This window comes from Pectinophora gossypiella, chromosome 15, assembly GCF_024362695.1.
Source record: "Pectinophora gossypiella chromosome 15, ilPecGoss1.1, whole genome shotgun sequence".
Classification (NCBI taxonomy): Eukaryota; Metazoa; Arthropoda; class Insecta; order Lepidoptera; family Gelechiidae; genus Pectinophora; species Pectinophora gossypiella.
Genome location: NC_065418.1, coordinates 8,045,257 through 8,063,969, shown reverse-complemented (window position 1 = coordinate 8,063,969; position 18,713 = coordinate 8,045,257). Strand labels below are relative to the sequence as shown.

The window sequence follows — 18,713 nt, the reverse complement described above, 5'->3', positions numbered from 1 at the left end:
TAAAACAAAGTGTGTGGGAAACCGCGGACACAATTACCTAGTGACAAAGCATTCATTAGAAGCATTACAATTTTACTTTTGTTGTTGGCATTGGCAATGGTAGTGAATATGGGGTAATGAAAGTGTTATAAAACCATTTTCATGTTATTAAAGTAGGTAATTATACTTTACATTAAAACTGTGTAGAGTCCAAGGTAGGTAGAGTTGTAGTGACTTCGTTATGATGTCGAATTCAGTTTGCCTGAGACTTCGTGTTTAGGAGTCACATGCAATGCATTTAGTATGACTCCTAAAAGTCAACGAAATATACTTAATCTTTTCGTAGCTAACTGGTTAACATTTCAAAATATCATTAGGGGAATGATAGCAGAGTGCGATACAGTCTGATGTTAACCTAATAGGTATATTTGGAGATAGGTAAGATGTAAATGGTTAGGAATACTAGGTAACCAACTAGAATCTTATAACGTTAAGACCACAGATTTGAATCGCGTTCAACAAGTACCTTTCCAATTGTATATAAACTTAATGTGTATTTCTCCTTCCTCAATTAAGAGTGAGGTGAACGGCCGGCACACTTATTCGTATAATTTTGCCTTATAATCAAAATTTTGTACTTTTACGGCGCGATCGCTTCGCTGTACACTTTCTCTGGACACGCGATTGCGCATTGACAAACGAGATAAGCTATGGTAGGTTTTTTTTGACATGACTTATTGTAGATTTCCCGCAGATGGCAACTAACTAACTAACTACTTGGCCGGACAAATGGGGAGCGCTGAGGGCTCACAACAGGCCTGAGGGTGCCCAGTTGGACGCGAACCTCGTGTTAGGGCGTCGTATGAGAGGATGTTATTTGAAACATTTAATCAACCCTAGTGGAAGAATAGCGATAAGCGTTGAAAGAGGGAAATCGTCCGCCACGCCGACGGGGTCGGTATTGGGGGTTCTGAAGTGTTTGTTGTCGCAAGCTGATGGGCCTTGACTTGAATAATCGGGTCATCGGTATCGTATATTACGTCTTTCGGGTTATGGCAGGTACTTACCTCTCTCTCTGGGAGAAATAATGGAGTAAACCGTTGGCACCCCATGTACAAGTGGTTGATTAGGTATTTTCTAACTAAGAGTGACCTAGTTAGGGCTACTTCGTCACTTAGATATCATCATCGGGTTTTATGAGACGGGTATGTCATTTTCTTATTCTTAGGTTCAAAATGAGTAAGTATACAATAAGAATATGTACTTCACATCGTAGCCAAATAAGAAGGCAGCGGACTCCCAAGTACAATATGTAAACTTTCTTTTGAGTATAATTCGCTAATGGTTGCTTATTAGATGATCACATGGTGTTATGTAGAGGTTTAATTGTTGTCCGGTGAAGACATGGCTCTCACGGTGTTTATGGTACGGTCGGCAACGCAATGGGCGATGGTTAGCTTTATAAAGCTCAACGTACACACCCTTTGTGGTCCTGTGGTTGAGCGTTAGGCTCACGATCCGGAGACGGAGGTCCCAGGTTCGAATCTCGATGGGGGCATCATGAAAATCACTTCGTGATTATTTGGTTGGGACGTTGCAGACTGATCACTCGGTTGCCCGTAAGAGGATCCGTGTTTAAGAGGGCACGTTGAGTAGTCGGTCTTGGATACTATTTACTTAAGTAAGTTTGTAAGTAGTCGTTAAATGACCTACGGCTCGATAGCGGCTCGATTTGGCGGCTCAATAGTAACACTATGAAACACATACTACACTTTGATATTTTGTTTTTTTTTTAAATATGTGTACATCTTCAATATTTGCATGCTACTGTCAATAGTTGAATAGGACGAACTAATTTTAATGACGACCAACAATGTAATGTACAGACATGAGCAATATAATGTACCCACATTAGGACTCTGTCACACTAACATATTTGACAATTAGTGAGACTTACAGTTCAATTTCTCAAAAAAGTTATTATGACATGGTACCAAAGTGTATACATATTAATGCTCGTGACCGTACCCTTCTCAATGGCAAATAAATGATTATGATTATTGAAACCGGGGTTGATGTGGCCGGTTATTGGTAATTATACAATAAGTTAGGTCAAAAAAGAAAATAAAAAGGTGCATACAACGGAGGAAATTATTTACTTAATGTTTGTACAATAATTTCCGCCCCCAGAATGCTGGCAGTACTTTGTCAGTATGCATTAGGGATGTGAGTGTACTCAGATACTTTAGTTGCGCACTGTACTACTAGTGGCGAAGCGAGCTTTCTTCAGCGTCCGGCGAACTTTCCTCGCAAGCCTTTTGGCGATGTTTAGAAATATATTCTACATTTAATTAATACTTTTCATATCTTCTTCAAATTGAAGAATAAAGCTATTTACAATGACAAAAGTAATTCATATTTTAGGCTATATTTTAGGCTGTAGTTGGATCGTTTACTTTACAAGTCAAAAAAATCGAAAATTTTGAATTTTAATTTAAGTCTAATTCAACCCATACATAAATAAATTCACATATATGATTATTGTTTCCAAACTTGCAATCGATATTTACACACCTCATTACGGCCTCCATGGCCCAGTGGTTGAGTGTTAGGCTCTCGATACGGAGGTTCCGGGTTCGAACATATCACAAAAATCACTTTGTGCTCCCATTTGGTTAGGACATTACAGGATGATCATCTGATTGTCCAAAAGTAAGATGAGCCGTGCTCCGAAAGGCACGTTAAGCCGTGAGTCCCGGTTACTAGTCGTTACATGAGCCACGTCAAGGTCCTTTCGCGGCTCAGTAGTAACCCTGACACCAGAGTGGATAAGATTGGTAATCCACCTCACAACCCACACGATAGAAGAAGTTCATTACTGCAGTCACAGTTGATTGAAGGAAACCAGCTGATTACTAGTGTGATGTACAGAAAACCCCCATTAACCATTTCACTTTGCATACGTTCTGCAAAATTGAGCATTACCGTTTACGTAATAGAGCCGCTCGCCGGTCATCGATCTATTATCTAATTATTGCATCACCCATTATGAAACGACAACTAGAATCTATGTTTGCGAATTTGAGATTATTTTTCAAATTGTTTGTATGCGAGTGTGTTAATTTAAAGAGGTTTCAGTTTGTTTTTATTCTTATGTATAATGTGTGTTTTGGGTTCTTATACTCGCACGCAAACCCACGCCCACTCACACACAAACACACACACATGTACTGTACTCGTTAGTGGAAGCTGCCGTCACAGGCAGCTTCTGAACCCAAGACACTGTTGTACCTAGTCGTAGGGTTAGCGCAAGTACACACACACACACACACACACACACACCGACACACACACATACACACACACACACACACACACACACACACACACCGATACACACACACATACACACACAAGAACACTTTTATTTTTATTTATTTTATTACTTATTGTTTTATTTTAATACCGTATTGTCACCACTGTTATTGTAGCTAATAAGTATTTATTTTGGGAAGGCACTGTCTTCCAAAATACAGGTTCGCCTAGTTTGGGAGACAGGGTTTCAACAAGAACTGTAACTGAGCTATTCAATAAAAATTATTATTTGTATGTCTTTTTCATATCTCGGGCCTGTGGAGGCCCTGGGCTATTGGGTTGGGGGTTAGTGGACCGGAATACTGGAGCTATGGGGACTATGGCGCCTGCTCGACCAATGTTGGTAAACATGGATAAATGAGCAGGCGGTGACTCGCCATTATTATACACATATGTACCTACATGGGTGATGAGCTGATCAGCTGTCGTCGTAAGGGTTCATCATTATCCACCTTAGGACTCCGAATTAAGATTGGATACAGGTTGTCGTTATATTACTTGAGGCTCTGCTCGTGGATGGCCACGGGGAAGTGAGTACACTGTAGAGTCACATTTGGGTTTCTTTTCTAATTGTAGGTAGCTAAAAGGACATTGACCATATTAGAGATGTCCTTAGAAAACGTTTAGTACGATCTACTCTGAACCGGCGTGCGTGTATGAAGCGATTGAAGTCAGGATCGAAACAAATGGAATTCCATAGTCTCTGCTTACCCCGGAGGGAAATAGGCGTGAGTTTATGCATGTATGTATATTGTAGGTACTTATAGTTTGCACTTAATGAGTATGCTTCGATCAAGCGAGCAGGCAAATGAATGGATTGTAGGCAATATGTATAGTAAAATATAATACATCAATGATTGTAGGTACTTATTGCGCGTGGGCAAACAAAAGACATCAACGCACTCGCTTTGAATATTATTATTTTTTCAACTATTAAGCACATTATTTAAGTATTTATGTTATCGTATCATGCACATTTTGAACACATTGTAGATGTCTATAAAATGAAATTTAATTAAAAAAAAAAAGTGTTTTTTCGGTAGTAGATAACCCTTTGCCAAACTTTTTCTTTAGACCAAATTAAATTTACATTAGATATGTACCTAGTGTTCTGCGTACTTAGCTCCAAAATTAAAAGTTATTTGCTTAATTTACTTTCAGCGGGCATCAGTGCGGAGCCAATTATACTAGTAGAGACAAAACTCTTGCGAATTGGGGGGTCACTGACCCGCGTTCACTTTCTCGCCACCTCATTCCTCAGTCCACCTCATTCCTCTCGGCTTCGTGAGGAGGGATCACGTACGTACATTGTAGTGTCAAGCCACGTGTTTATTCGCTTCCTATTTATTTTATGTATTTACAGTATTTATATTGATTAGTATTTCATCATCCAAGGCTCTTTGTGTCAAACAGAAACATTAGGTATTGTATAAGCTATTGGGAAATTTTCAGACACTTCTTACATTAGGTATTGCAATTAAAGTGTTTTGTGTTGTATATTAACATTATTATAATGAATATCATTACGCGTAGATATACAACTCTTTTTCTTTAAAAATACCCAGTTAATAAGTACCTAGCACAAGTTGGAGGTGGAGAGGAGGAATTGTTTTGACCTATTGTATACTTATTGCAGGTTTGCCTACTTGGCCGGACAAATGGGAAGCACTGAGGGTTCTCTCACCTGGTACAAAATTTAAGACAGCAGGCCTGAGGTGTCTTGCCAGTTGAACTTACGATGGATGTATCTCTGATTACCCCATTGGAATATACTCCTGAGCTTATGTTATGTGTGCTTATTTTAATTAAAAACGAAATAATAGATAATTACTATCACTTTGTGTCAACCCTTTTTCAGCTCATCGATAAATACTTAGATACTTATAATTCTTACTAAACTTAGTTTATTGAGCATAGTTTACTAAAATGATGCAACAATTAGTAGGTATGTCAGCGTTTGTTACTCATTTAGAACGAAGCAAATAGAAAATAATGGGTACATTTATTGGATGAGGCGGTTGGCAGCTTTCATAACCCTCGCACGGTCTCGCCGCGCTGTCTACGCCTACAGATGTTATGTAAAACATGTAAGTGATCATTACAAGTGAACATAGTTGACAAAGTCGGATTGGGTTTTTAATAGCCTTTTATTCCTACTACAGTAGTGCTGTAGGCACAGCCAGAAATGGGAAATGGCAGTAAATAAGGACCATGATCGTAACTGTATGAGACCCGTCCCCCCTTCCAACAGGTAATTTATTGTATTTCATTAGTATCCTTTCAAATATTACCAATTAGTTCTAACTTCAAATTCCATGGGGTTTAGAAATAAAATAAAAAAAAGGTTTGTTGAAAATCGAAATTGCGGTAAGTACCCAAAATCGTACTTAAAACCCGAATTCCGACTAAACCCCGCGTATTTCGAGAAAGTTACTATAGAATAAAAATATCAACTCACTACGACGCTTTGAATGAGATAAATCTGGAATCTGTTGATAGAGGGGGACGATTAGACTCATCCTCTTTTGTAACCTAAACCTACATACTTCTTTGGTTTAATCAATTGTATTAAACGAAAGGTTTAGTTTCTGACATGACTTAATATAACTTTGTCTGAGACGATATTCACTATTTGGCTAGACAAATAGGGAGTGCTGAAAGATTACCACGCTATTCATCTAACACTTTACATACTTACCTACTTACGTAAAATATGATCATTTAGTTCACATCTACAATATGTTCGAATTTTGTGCCCCAAGCGTATTAGGTAAGTATAAGATTCTTTTTTGATTCAAACTATGTATGCAGTTATGTATATCTACTTACTTACTACATAGTTAAATAATTATGATAGGTATACAAAAAGTTCTTTGCCGACGTAGGTAGGTACGATTTCAGATACTTTTTATTAATCATTTTTTCTGTAAAATCTGTGTGGTCGTGTATCGTGGTTATAATAGGACAGCTTTCAAAATCCTGTTCACACAGCCTCGCCAAGCGGTCTACCTCACAGACGTTATATAACAGCTAATTACAAAATATTATTTACACGTCAATCCAACGGTCATCGAACTCGACATATTAATTTATTATGTAACTTTAAAATATCTCATTCAATATGAAACTTGATACTGTCTGACTGGTGAGGTGTGCCTTTATATCCTGAATGGGTTTCTACTGGCTTCAATCAGATTTATCCTAACTGAATATTAAAAATACGTATACTACTTATTGGTTCCTACAATTGAGTACCTATATACTAAGAAAATGTATACGTTTATTATATAAAAGAACAAACAAACAATATTTTACTGATCAAACACTACAACTCATTCAAGTCACAATCAGCGTGTTTCTTCTCACAGACTTCACTTCTCCTATTAATTTCCTCCTCGGTCGGTAGGTGACGGTACAACACAGCAGATCCTTTCAGATTATCATCAAATACCGTATCACTATCATTCCCAAAAACAGCTTTCTGCATTCTATTCACGAAGGGAGTAATTTTACAGACTAAAAGTCTGATGCAGCTCGTCTCTTCATCAGAACCTTGTTGTTTAATGAGGTCTTCAATGGTCTCTGGTAATGATTCGTTCTTTGCCGTAGCGAGGAGGTCTTGAAGACTTCTAGAGTTCTTGTTGAGGATCCAGGAGGTCGGGTCTTCCACGCGGTAAGGTCTGCTGGGTCGTTTGGGTCCGGCTAGAAATGTTGATATCTGGAAAGGTAGTTGATATTTTTATTAAGGTGTCTTCTGAAGAGTTTGCATCTTTCTATCGCATGCATAAATGTCCATGAATGTATGAGTGTAGTAGGTAAGAATTGTCTGCAAGAGTATAAAGCTAAGTATTTGAGTTAAGGTAAGATTTCTGATTCAAACTTAATGCACCTGTTAGTTTTCTTGTACGTATCTAACGAACAACACGTATTTGACGAATTCATTAAAAACAAAGAGAGGAAGGGGAAGACCAAGAAGAGCTTACATGGAACAGATTAAAGAAAAGGTTAACGTCGTGTCTTATAGGGAAGTCAAGGAATTGGCCTTTGATAGACTGGAATGGAAAATGCTACACCGACAAGAGCGTGGCTCTTAAATTGATGATGATGATGATCTAACGAACAATTTAGATTATTCGTGCTTTGGAGAGCTAATAAATATGATTTCCTTCATTCAATTATTAAGTACAGAGTTCTTCTGACTCTACCGGAGGGGGATAAGGTACTAAACTCACCATTTGTGCAACAAACACAAGAGCATTCACAGCAACAGCGCTAATCTGGTTCGGCTGGAGACCAAACAACCTAACTAGGTGTTTCAGCGGTGTCATGGGAGTCGGCACCTCGTTGATGTTATAATCAGGTCGCTTTTCGAATGTCTCCTCATCGGAAGTGCCTTCTTCATATGCGTCAGGCAGCGGTCGTCTACGAATAGGCTTGGATGGTGGGTTGTTTGCATTCTGGAACGCGCGCACTACGAATTCTGCCACTTTCAATGCAACGGATTCTGATCCTGAAATATTATAAAAGTCAACATCAATAGTTGAACTGGGAGTTTTTTTTTATCTTTACAAAGGGTTAATTATTTATAATTCCAGGAACTATTATTACCTGTTACTAATCGTAGAACTCAATTATGATTATGTTCAATGATAAGCAAGTGAGGAGCTTGGTGGCGCAGCGGTAAACGCGCTCGGTCTGCGATTGTTGAAGTTAAGCAACTTTCGCAAAGGCCGGTCATAGGATGGGTGACCACAAAAAAAAAGTTTTCATCTCGAGCTCCTCCGTGCTTCGGAAGGCACGTCGAGCCGTTGGTCCCGGCTGCATTAGCAGTCGTTAATAACCATCAATCCGCACTGGGCCCGCGTGATGGTTTAAGGCCCGATCTCCCTATCCATCCATAGCGAAGGCCCGTGCCCCAGCAGTGGGAACGTTAATGGGTTGATGATGATGATAAGCAAGTAGTCTTCTGGTCATTTGTCTCTTTGCACCCCGAAACATAACAATCACTTACTTACGTTAATGAATAAATATAGTTCATAACTTGAAGTAAAGGCGTAAACACAGTCTTGCTACCTTGTAGACAGTTATTTTATATTTTCAAAAAATGAACATTTTATTATTACTACTATCATAGCACCTTATTCACGCTTCGTGACTTTATTTTTTTTAAACAATAGAGAGCAGAAACAGCTTATTTTCCTCAAACAACAGATAATTCTCATTTTAAAGCAACTTACCAAGCAAATTCGAGGCAAACTTCATTCCATGAGTGAGATGATCCATCAGGCCTTCTCGAGCGTTTTCCTGGTTTCCACACACCACTGGAGCCAGCACGAACAACCACAGAGCTAGTGCCGCCATCTCTCCACCATTGCCCGCACTACAATGCTGGCGAGCGCGCGATATGCTTCGCTTCTCATTGTAATGGCTGCGCAAGCGCAATCGTCGCATCAGAGCAGAAAATTCCGTGATTGTGCTCTCAAAGTTATATATGATGTTGTAGAAAATATATAGAAAAGTTTATTTTATTAAGTTGTGGACATTTGTTTAAGGAATGTTAAAATTAATGGTATTGGAAATTGTTTTGTTGCTCTGATGAAAGTAAAGATGGCGCTACTGATAAAATAACAGCATAGAAATAAGCTCACGGCTGTATTCCTAGTTGGGCTAGTCAGAGGTACATCCATTTCAATATTAGTTAATCTTTCGATGTTTTCGATGAGATTTCTGTTAGACAACGTGATGGGTGAGACGTATCGCCGTCTATAACGATTGAGACAAGTGTGTTAGACAAAATAGTATTCTATAATACTCCCACTTATGGGTGATGGATGAAACCCTAAATTTGACTTTATAACTGTGAATTAACGTTGAATCATAGATGTCACGTGAGTTCCAGGATAGGTTCGCTACCATAGCATGGGACTTAAACATAGCTGGCGAGAACTGCGTGTGTATACTATACTCCTTCGGGGATACAAGCGTAATTGTTTTCAGACAACTCTACTTTTCTCTATTCTTCTATCGTGTGACGTGAATTACCAACCACATCAACCCTGGTGTCAGGGTTAACGACTACTTACTTACATCAGTAAGTAGTAATCGGGACCAACGGCTTAACGTGCCTTCCGAAGCACGGATCATCTTATTTTCGGACAATCAGGTGATCAGCTTGTAATGCCCTAACCAAACTAGGAATCACTAAGTGATTTTTGTGACCGGGACTCGAAGCCGAGACCTTCGAACCGTGAGCCCAACGCTCATCCACTGGACCTTAGGAGGCCTTTTTCTATTCCAACTCTTCGATCCATTTTATGCATTAGGTATGTAGTGTAGCTACGAGTAGTTTTATATAATGAAACATTTTTTATATAACATCCTATACATTCAGTCAGGAGGTACTATGTAAAACAATGGAATGTCCAAACAATGGACTAGGAAACTTACTTGTGACCATGTTATGACGCTACTGTAAAGCTATTGCTTTTGTAAATAATATTATGTAATCAGAAATCAATTAATAGAAACTATCCTATACGTTTCGTCTATTCATCGTCATCGTTTATTCATAGCAATATGCACAACCTTTAAAGTACCTACCTAAGTAATAAATTAATTTATTAACGGTTAATCACGACATATACTCATAAAACTCACCATAATTGTCTGCTTTCTGCTTATATCTTTCTGAAGTCTATTGTGAGCTAAGATGAACTAAAACTACTGGTGCTAAAGCGTCAAGCTCTCGAAGTGATCGTCCAGAGCTCGATGGGAATCTGAGCAGAAAATGTCACATTCACCTGATTCCCCTGACCGCTTTGATTCGCTCAGTAGACCACCGTAATGACTGAACCCATCACAACATGCTCATTTCAAAACCTCGCATCTCGTCGGGTGCGCGTCTTAAAATGGCAAAGGTGTTAGTCATTATCTGCGCTCTACACAAAGTCATACACGCCGACATCATCAAAGAAGACGTTCAATTCCTCAACGAACTACCTCTGGATAAATTATTGAAATTAAAATCTTCGTTACAAGAGTTAGTGACCACCGAGTTTGAAAATGTTACGACAACGACACCGATTTATGAGAACTTCGGAGCACAAGCCATGGCGGTACAAGCACCTTCGCCTATCAAAAGAGGTGACTACGAAGAAGAAACGTGGCACAAGAGCGGTCATAGTAGCAAGATTAGCAACATTTTCTCCATGTCAGTGACGACGTTGGCGTTTCTTGCATTTGGAGGCTACCTTCTGTGCCTAATCGTCCATGCTGTCAGGAGTAAGCAGATGTATTACAATGCCATGGCCACGACTGTTGCACCGGCGACTTTCTTCGTCAGTGCTGGAATAAAGAAGAAACCTCAGCCGCAGTTTGCAACGTATGGGAGGAGACGGAGGGCGTATAGGGAGGAGAGGAGTTTAAATCAAATACACTTGCCACCTGAGCAGCTGTATTCGGCGTTAGTACAACTTTGCGAAGGATATGCTAAGTGGAACAACAGGTACGGTGACAAAGAAGTTTTTACTCATTGGACTAATGCCTGAGAATAAGATTTATCGTTTCTCACAGTATGTATCATCTATTTATTACATAACAATAAGAACAAACCCTTGTTTCATTTACTTCAATATACATAAACAACGTGCATAGAATATAAGCGAGTGAGCAGCACAAAACAGTGTTTACATTAAAAGCAGGAAGCCAGATTGCCCGCAATATAACCACAATCTGTAAACGTTTTCAAACTGTCAAATAATCACGCTAACACGTAATAATAGCTGCATCTTCGCTTTAAAGATTCTATTGAACATACCACCAGGATGAAGATTTGCTTGTAGAAACAACGAAGGAATTACGGCTTTATGTTTCTTCAGCACAGGGTGCAAATCTTCTTAGTTTGTGGAAGTTTTTTATGATATTTTGGTGTTCGCATTTGTTTGTAAGATGTTGGTAATGAGGCGAGCTGTGTTCAGTCTGTCATCGCGCGCGCTCACTGTTTACCGTAGCCCATACACACACTGTAAACGGCAGTTACCGCGAAATAAAATAAGATAGCTTCGTAAAAATGTTTTCAATAACAAATATAGCTTAATTTATCTCTGAATCTAGACTTTAATTAGCAATAAATTAAAATTTATAAACTCGCATAGGCAATATTTTGGTAGGTACAGATTTCTCATAAACGAACAGTTTACCTATGTACGAAGTATATGAACCAAATGCACATGCGAAAATAGAAACAATTATATTATTATCATTTTAAAACGAAATATCTAACATGATGGACTGATGTTATGGGCGATAGGCTGATCCCTTATCACCATAAGGTTCATCATATCCATCTTAGGACTTCGTATCAACAGTGGCTGCAAGTTGTCTTTGATTACTTGTGGCTCTGCCCACCCCATTTGGGATTACGGGCGTGAGTTTATGTATGTATGTATGTAAAACGAAATATAAATTGATTTAAAGATAGTCACTAACTGTTAGAGATTGAAAATTTGAGGAAATCGAGGGGGATGGAGTTATATTTGTAACTGGACAACAATACAGCATTATACTTACTTATAAAGGTACCCACTGCGGGATGCAGCGTGGTGGAGTATGCTCCATACCCCCTCCGGTTGATTGAGGGGAGGCCTGTGCCCAGCAGTGGGACGTATATAGGCTATTTATGTATGTATGTTATGTATACAGGTAGCACATGATAGTACAGAATAGTCAGGGCTAGAAGCTAACTCATTTACTAGACCTTAAAACTATGACAAAATAGTCGAACACAGTTTAACATGCTTCTTGAAACATGTAATAGGATAAACTGAATCCTACTTAAAGGTCACTATCCCTAATAAGTAGGTATATTTATATTCACGAGCTGTAACATAAAATGCACAAATAATTTGTTAACCGAAGTTATAAGACAGAGTGCAAGTGGTCTTGCCGTGGTAGTAAGCTTGAAATTGAGATAAAGATGAGGGCACACCACATGTCTCCAGCCTACTTCACACAGAAGGCAAAAACTGTGCAGTGGGAATCAGATAAGCGCAGATATAAACGCTTTTTAGTTTCCTACTTTTGTGTACTTTTCCAGTTTAAAAATTTCTTCGTATTTCTTTTATTTGTGGATAGGGGACTAAGGGCTGATACCCTAATAGGATGGTATGTAGCAATCATTTTAAGCTATAAGGCAGTTTATCTGCAATTAGTGAAAGAAGTTTATAAGTGTTTACCTACTACAATTATTTTTGTGTTATCTTTATAGTGAGATTTAATGGCTTAGGGACGATAGGTTTCCGGCCAAATAGTGAATGCTATTTGCGGAAAAAAAATACAATAAGTAACGTCAAAAAGACGTTTGGTGCCTACCTACGTACTTACATATTATTATGATTATATATCTGCTCCCAAACCAATCTACTTTCACGACTTAATTTCAATAATGCACGCCATCTTGTTTGCCAAATCGATTGCGATTGAATAACTAGATGTTTAACAGCACTCGATTTATTCGCCAATAACCGCGGAGGACGCGCCGAGTGCCTAGGTCAAAGGTTTACGAGTAACGATACTAAACTAAATTGAATTCGAAACGAAATCGCCTCGTAAAAGAAGTCATCGTACCACTTTACAATCGATCGATTCTGTTATAAGACAGCGGGGATATAATCGTTTATCGTTGCAGTAGGTGGGTGATCGTAGCAAACCTTATTTTCTGTTTAATGGATATGAGATATCCTAGTAAATGTATTGTATTCCGTATATTACAAATGTATATGTACAAAAATAACAGCATAGGTACGTAATAGGTACACAAACACTCATCATCATCATCATCATCACCAGCCCATTAACGTCCCCACTGCTGGGGCACGGGCCTTCCCTATGGATGGATAGGGAGATCGGGCCTTAAACCACCACGCGGGCCCAGTGCGGATTGGTGGTTATTAACGATGCTAATGCAGCCGGGACCAACGGCTTAACGTGCCTTCCGAAGCACGGAGGAGCTCGAGATGAAAACTTTTTTTTTGTGGTTACCCATCCTATGACCGGCCTTTGCGAAAGTTGCTTAACTTCAACAATCGCAGACCGAGCGCGTTTACCGCTGCGCCACCGAGCTCCTCCAAAAGGGGCCGTGGTAGTCCATTTGGTAGAACGCTTGCCTCTCGGAGTCGCAAGTTCGAATCCAGCACAGGCCTAAACCAATAATTGTCGAATTTGTTTTCGAATTCATGTTTGGATCATATAATGATTATCACGTGCTCAGCGGTGAAGGAAAGCATCGTGAGGAAACCCAAATTCCCGAGAAACGCATTTTCGGAGGTATGTGACCTAACATGTTGGCTGGTTTTCCCTTCACGGGTTGGAAGGCCAGACAGGCAGTCGCTTCTGTAAAAAACTGGACCTGTCAAATCTTAAGGTGAAAGGAGATGATTAGGTTTTAAAGAGAAGTTAGGTAGGTGCCTACCGTACCTACCATTTTCTCGTCTCTTTTTATTAGTTAGGTAGGTATCTTCCAAAGTCATCGCATAATGCATTAAGGGCCCGGTTGCAGAATTCAGAATTTGAATATTTTCACCCGCTGACGTCTCTCACTATACCTGAAGTTGCTCTACTTTACTACACCAACCATTCAGCAATGAAAGAAGCAAAAATAAACTTAATGCTCCCGAAATAGGGTCTGGAATTGAATGTAGGTAGGTACAATTACTTTTTGCCCTTATGGAATTTTGAACAGTATAATTATTCACAATGCTAACAATGTAAGCAGATTAATAGTCACGGCCACCATGGATTCAATTTTCATAATAAATAATTTATACATAAAAAATATAAATAACGTATAAGTAATGCAAGTTATAATGATATCATCAACTTTATCAAGCTTGCAGTGTGGCCCCATCTCCATGTGACACCGGACACTCAGCGGCTGGCTTTGATAGTACCTGTTGGTAATTTTACGACAATTTAACTATTTTTAGTATCATTCAAACGACTTGCCTATAATCACAGATGACAGGGAATGACGATGGAACTTTGGGCTCGGTATGTAAATATGAAATAGCCTTGTGTGTCGAGACTTGTTAGAATTTGATGTTAGTGGCAGCAGCCATAGGTGTAATAGGTAATTTAAAAGTAATTGTGTTGTGTTTCCTATGATGCTCTTACATTTAATAGGTATTGTATTTTGGTTGAAATATTACATAGGGTAAGGTAAGGTAAGTAAGTAAGTAAGTAAAAATAAGAATAGGTATTGAATTACTGCAGTTTGAAGTTGATATTCTATTTTGGTCTATTGTGGTTGTTTTGATGCTCTGGATGTCCAAACAGGACGAACATAGTAAGTACCTAACATATTACATTAATAGGACGAATACACAATAGATTTATTCCTACAATCTATAGTATAGGCAGAGAACAGCCTGACAAGTTCAATGATTTTTAACGTAACATTTAACCTAAGAAATAAAACAAGAGTTAAGCTGTTTTCTTACGACTTACGTATGGCTTTGCCCATCCCAGTGCGTTATATGGATGTGATTTAAAAGGTTCTTAAGAACAAATCGATACAAGATACCACTCACATAAATAAAGTATCTAACTGTTTATCTGTCTGTACGCGTCAGAGTTTGTCAGCTAGATATACCAAATAGACATAGCAAACCCTGGGTCCACTAGATTTGTATCCGATTAATCTAGCCATAGAGGCGGCCAATCACCTTGCGACAACAAACTCTTCAGGACCCCGATACCGACCACGCCGCCGCCGCCGGCGACGTTTTCCATCATTCAGCGCTTATCGCTATCGACATACTTAGGGTCGATTAAATATTTTAAAATAATCCTCTCCCTGACTTATACTCGACTCCCTGAGCCGAGGTTTGCGCCCAACTGGGCACCCTCCGGAGCATGCTGTTTTAAATTTTGTACCGGGTGAGAGCCCTCAGCGCTCCCCATTTGTCCGGCCAAGTAGTTAATAATAATAATTTATTTGTTTATTAAAGACAACACAGATCCATGCCATCTGCGGCAAATCTACAATAAGTCACGTGAAAAATATACCTACTATATTATTTGAGAGCATAGCTTTGCGTCCGACCAACACGATAAGTACTAACTTATATATTTTACTCAGTATTTTTAACATATAAGAAAGCTTGGATGACTCTGCTTTAGCAATGCAAAATATCGACACAAATATAGGTATGTAGTACCTAGTAACATAAATATCTTTGATCGTAAAGGGAATCGTAAGTAATCGGTAACGAGGAACAAAACATCATGACGATTCGACTGCTGACTTCTGCTGGGAGCAAACATTACTATGCAGATTCAGAAAATTTTGAAATACGTTTGGCCATTATAGATGGCGATACGGCTCACTGTTGGTCTAAGAAAAGCTCTACGAAGAATGGGTACATAGTTCATCACGCGATTATTTTTTAATATACCGCTACGACACACGTCGAAATTGAAATACGTCCATGTTCTGATTGGTACCTACATACATTTGCGGCAAATCTATAATAAATCAAGTCTAAAAAAATAAAGGTGCCTACGTACATTAGGTTAACTATAGTAACCTTCATTCTAATGAACTTTTGCAGTCGGACAGTCCAATATGAATCACCAAACAAAACACAAATACAAATTTTGGCGCTGTACAAATTTTTCTTCATTTAACCTTCTAATTTCATGGATAACAGACATATCTTTTATCTTTGTCAAAATATCAAGCAACAATTATTTTATAAGTATATACTTCCACCATGAAATTGTACCTATTTTTGAATAATTATGTAGGTACCTACCCGAGCAATGAGAAAGTAGGTAATTAAATCTGTACAACGCCATCTACCTATTTCTTTTTGGGAAATTTAGCCTGGAAAGTTCCTTATTCCGATCCCTCTATTAGGTAATAGTTTAATAGATAAGTACTTACTTAAGATGGTAAATAGTAGATACTAATATAAGTACCTAGGTGCGCTATACCACATCATACTGCTTGTTTGACATCATGCTGTTTCTGCAGTGTATAGAATATTGTGTAGGTACAGTGATAAAAACAATAAATTATCATAATTTAAATACTCATTAATGAAAGAATACTAATTCATTTTAAACTTATTGCCGATGTTAACTTTCAATCTTGTAGCATTAGAAATGTAAATAGGCACTGTTGACTTTATGAATTAAGTTTAAGTTGAGTATGAAGTCGAGATAATCCATAAGGGTATGTAGAGATGTTCAAACGCTATTATAATATTTGATATTGACCATAATATTTACCTGAAACAGTTTTTATCAAATTATGAGACTAAAATTTAATATCTATCTCACAGAAAACCTCTACAATTGACATAAAAAGGTTCAAAAGTAGAAATTAAATTTTATATTTAAATATCATTGCCAAAATTATGCATAATTTAAAAGCGGATGAACTTTTATATAACTAATCATTATTAAAACCTGTAACTTCTCATACTTATTTGTAAGTTAATATTTTATAATTACCTATTCATCGTTTGCTAATAGTATATTTTTATAGCCCATAAGACTAAGACAAAAATAAATTAAAATCTAAGTAATTTCGCACCACGGGACACTAATCTGGTTCATTCACAAATCAAGTGCCCACGGACATCAATTTGGTTAACAAGGCGACACTTTAGGAGTCTAGTTCCATTTAGCACCACAGGCCTCCTTTCTCAGTGAGATCTGAGGTCACAAATCGTAGTTGCAACATTGAATATTCACGCACGCATGGCTACATGCTTCATGCCTACTTAGGCAGTACATTAAGTAACCACCAATAAATATCTCAAGCAACAAAATACATCGCGCTCTGTTGACAAATCCCGCAATAAAATATAAGCATTTACAATAAAATTAATTATTATTTACACGGCGCGGTGGGCGCGAGAACTCGCGATAGGTTAATGTGGATGTGACGGTAAAAATGTATTACAATAGGTAGAGACGGAAAACGTGAACAAGATGCAAGATGTAGCTAGCTGAAGCTATGCAGGTTCTCCTAAAGATGCGCTGAAATGTCTGATGATGCGCTGAGGTGTTGGTAATACACCGCAGCGTATTACCAGCACGTAATGCCATCACTGTACTTATTTGAGCATGCTAGGGCGACAATGCTATTATGTGTAAAATGGGACAAACTAAACGGTTTACGAATAAGAAGAATATAGGAGGTAATACAGTAATATACATAATAGCATATAGAAAATGAAACATAAGAGCCATTTCAGTGCGTTAATAATTAGAAGGAATTAGTGGGGTTTGATACCGATTTCAGCTTTTTGGTTATCTCAACCATACACCTTTCACAAGGATGGTGCCTCAGGTTCCCACCTGATTAGTTTGTCCGTTTGGTCCAATAAAGTATATACATGTTCATATATACTTATCTACGTTACTAGTCAGGTAAAGTACAGTACAAAAAAGCTGATCTTTTCTTTACAGTTCCAACTCTTCTTAAGAAGAAGAATAATACTAAACGCAATCATTGGGTACTTTTGTAAGACGATAAAATCTTCAAGATATGGGCTTGTCCACGTGCTCCCATCGTCAGATCCGCCATGTTGGAGGTCCGGGGTCCCCGCGGCGCCCTGCTTTATCGCACGCTGCGCGCGCGCCGGACACCTCTCGTCCCGCGCCTCGCCTCGTGTACTAGGGTTGCCTCGTGCTATCGTCCTTTACAGTTGAAAGACTATAGGGTTTCAAAGTTACATTGAATGTGGAATTTGTGAATCGTCTACCTATGTAAACCTTCGAATATAATCACCTTTACTTTCCATTAATTGCTTTGGAAAGTTTTGACTTAGTAAATTTTGACGTAGTGCCCTAGATAGGTACCCTGTGACAATTATTTTTATTTTCTAATTTAATTTCTATTGATGATTCTCATGTTATGTACTGTAAATATACTTATCTACTTTTTAATATCCAATCGTAATTTCTTGCCTAAAACACCTGTTTCATACAATGTTGTCTGCGTTGTTGCAAACGCTTCCTTTGGTATTTTAAGAATACTTTCCATTCCATAGATCAAGGTCAGGAAACATTGTACCATCCCGTATCGGTGTGGCTATCGTAACTCGTCTGGCAGCCTCCGAGGCGGCTGCGAGACTTTTATTGTGATTTACTCGGCACCACCCCGAGACTCCGACCCGCACGACTCCTCACTCACAAATTGACAGATAATATTCTAAATGACTCGCCAATCTTTATATCTGTTGTTTAGATTGCATGTACTGTTGAGGTTGCTGGTTCTCGCTCGATGTCTACGAAGTGTCTTTTTTACGTTACAAGGAAGTTTGGAAATACTTACTTATAGGTTGATT

The 18,713-nt window shown here is 38.5% G+C and overlaps 2 protein-coding genes across 2 annotated transcripts; one reads left to right on the top strand and one right to left on the bottom strand.

Moving 5' to 3' along the window:
* Window positions 1–6,614: 6,614 nt before the first annotated feature.
* Window positions 6,615–8,761, bottom strand: LOC126373054 (uncharacterized). Its single transcript, XM_050019011.1, has 3 exons — window positions 8,592–8,761; window positions 7,587–7,864; window positions 6,615–7,072 (listed from the first exon to the last, which is right to left on the bottom strand). Exons 1-3 carry the CDS (start codon window positions 8,713–8,715, stop codon window positions 6,680–6,682), a joined length of 795 nt encoding a protein of 264 aa, XP_049874968.1. The 5' UTR covers window positions 8,716–8,761; the 3' UTR covers window positions 6,615–6,679.
* A 1,480-nt stretch (window positions 8,762–10,241) lies between these two features.
* Window positions 10,242–10,901, top strand: LOC126373456 (uncharacterized). Its single transcript, XM_050019615.1, has one exon. The coding sequence runs from the start codon at window positions 10,263–10,265 to the stop codon at window positions 10,899–10,901; it is 639 nt and encodes a 212-aa protein (XP_049875572.1). The 5' UTR covers window positions 10,242–10,262.
* The last annotated feature ends 7,812 nt before the right edge of the window (window positions 10,902–18,713 follow it).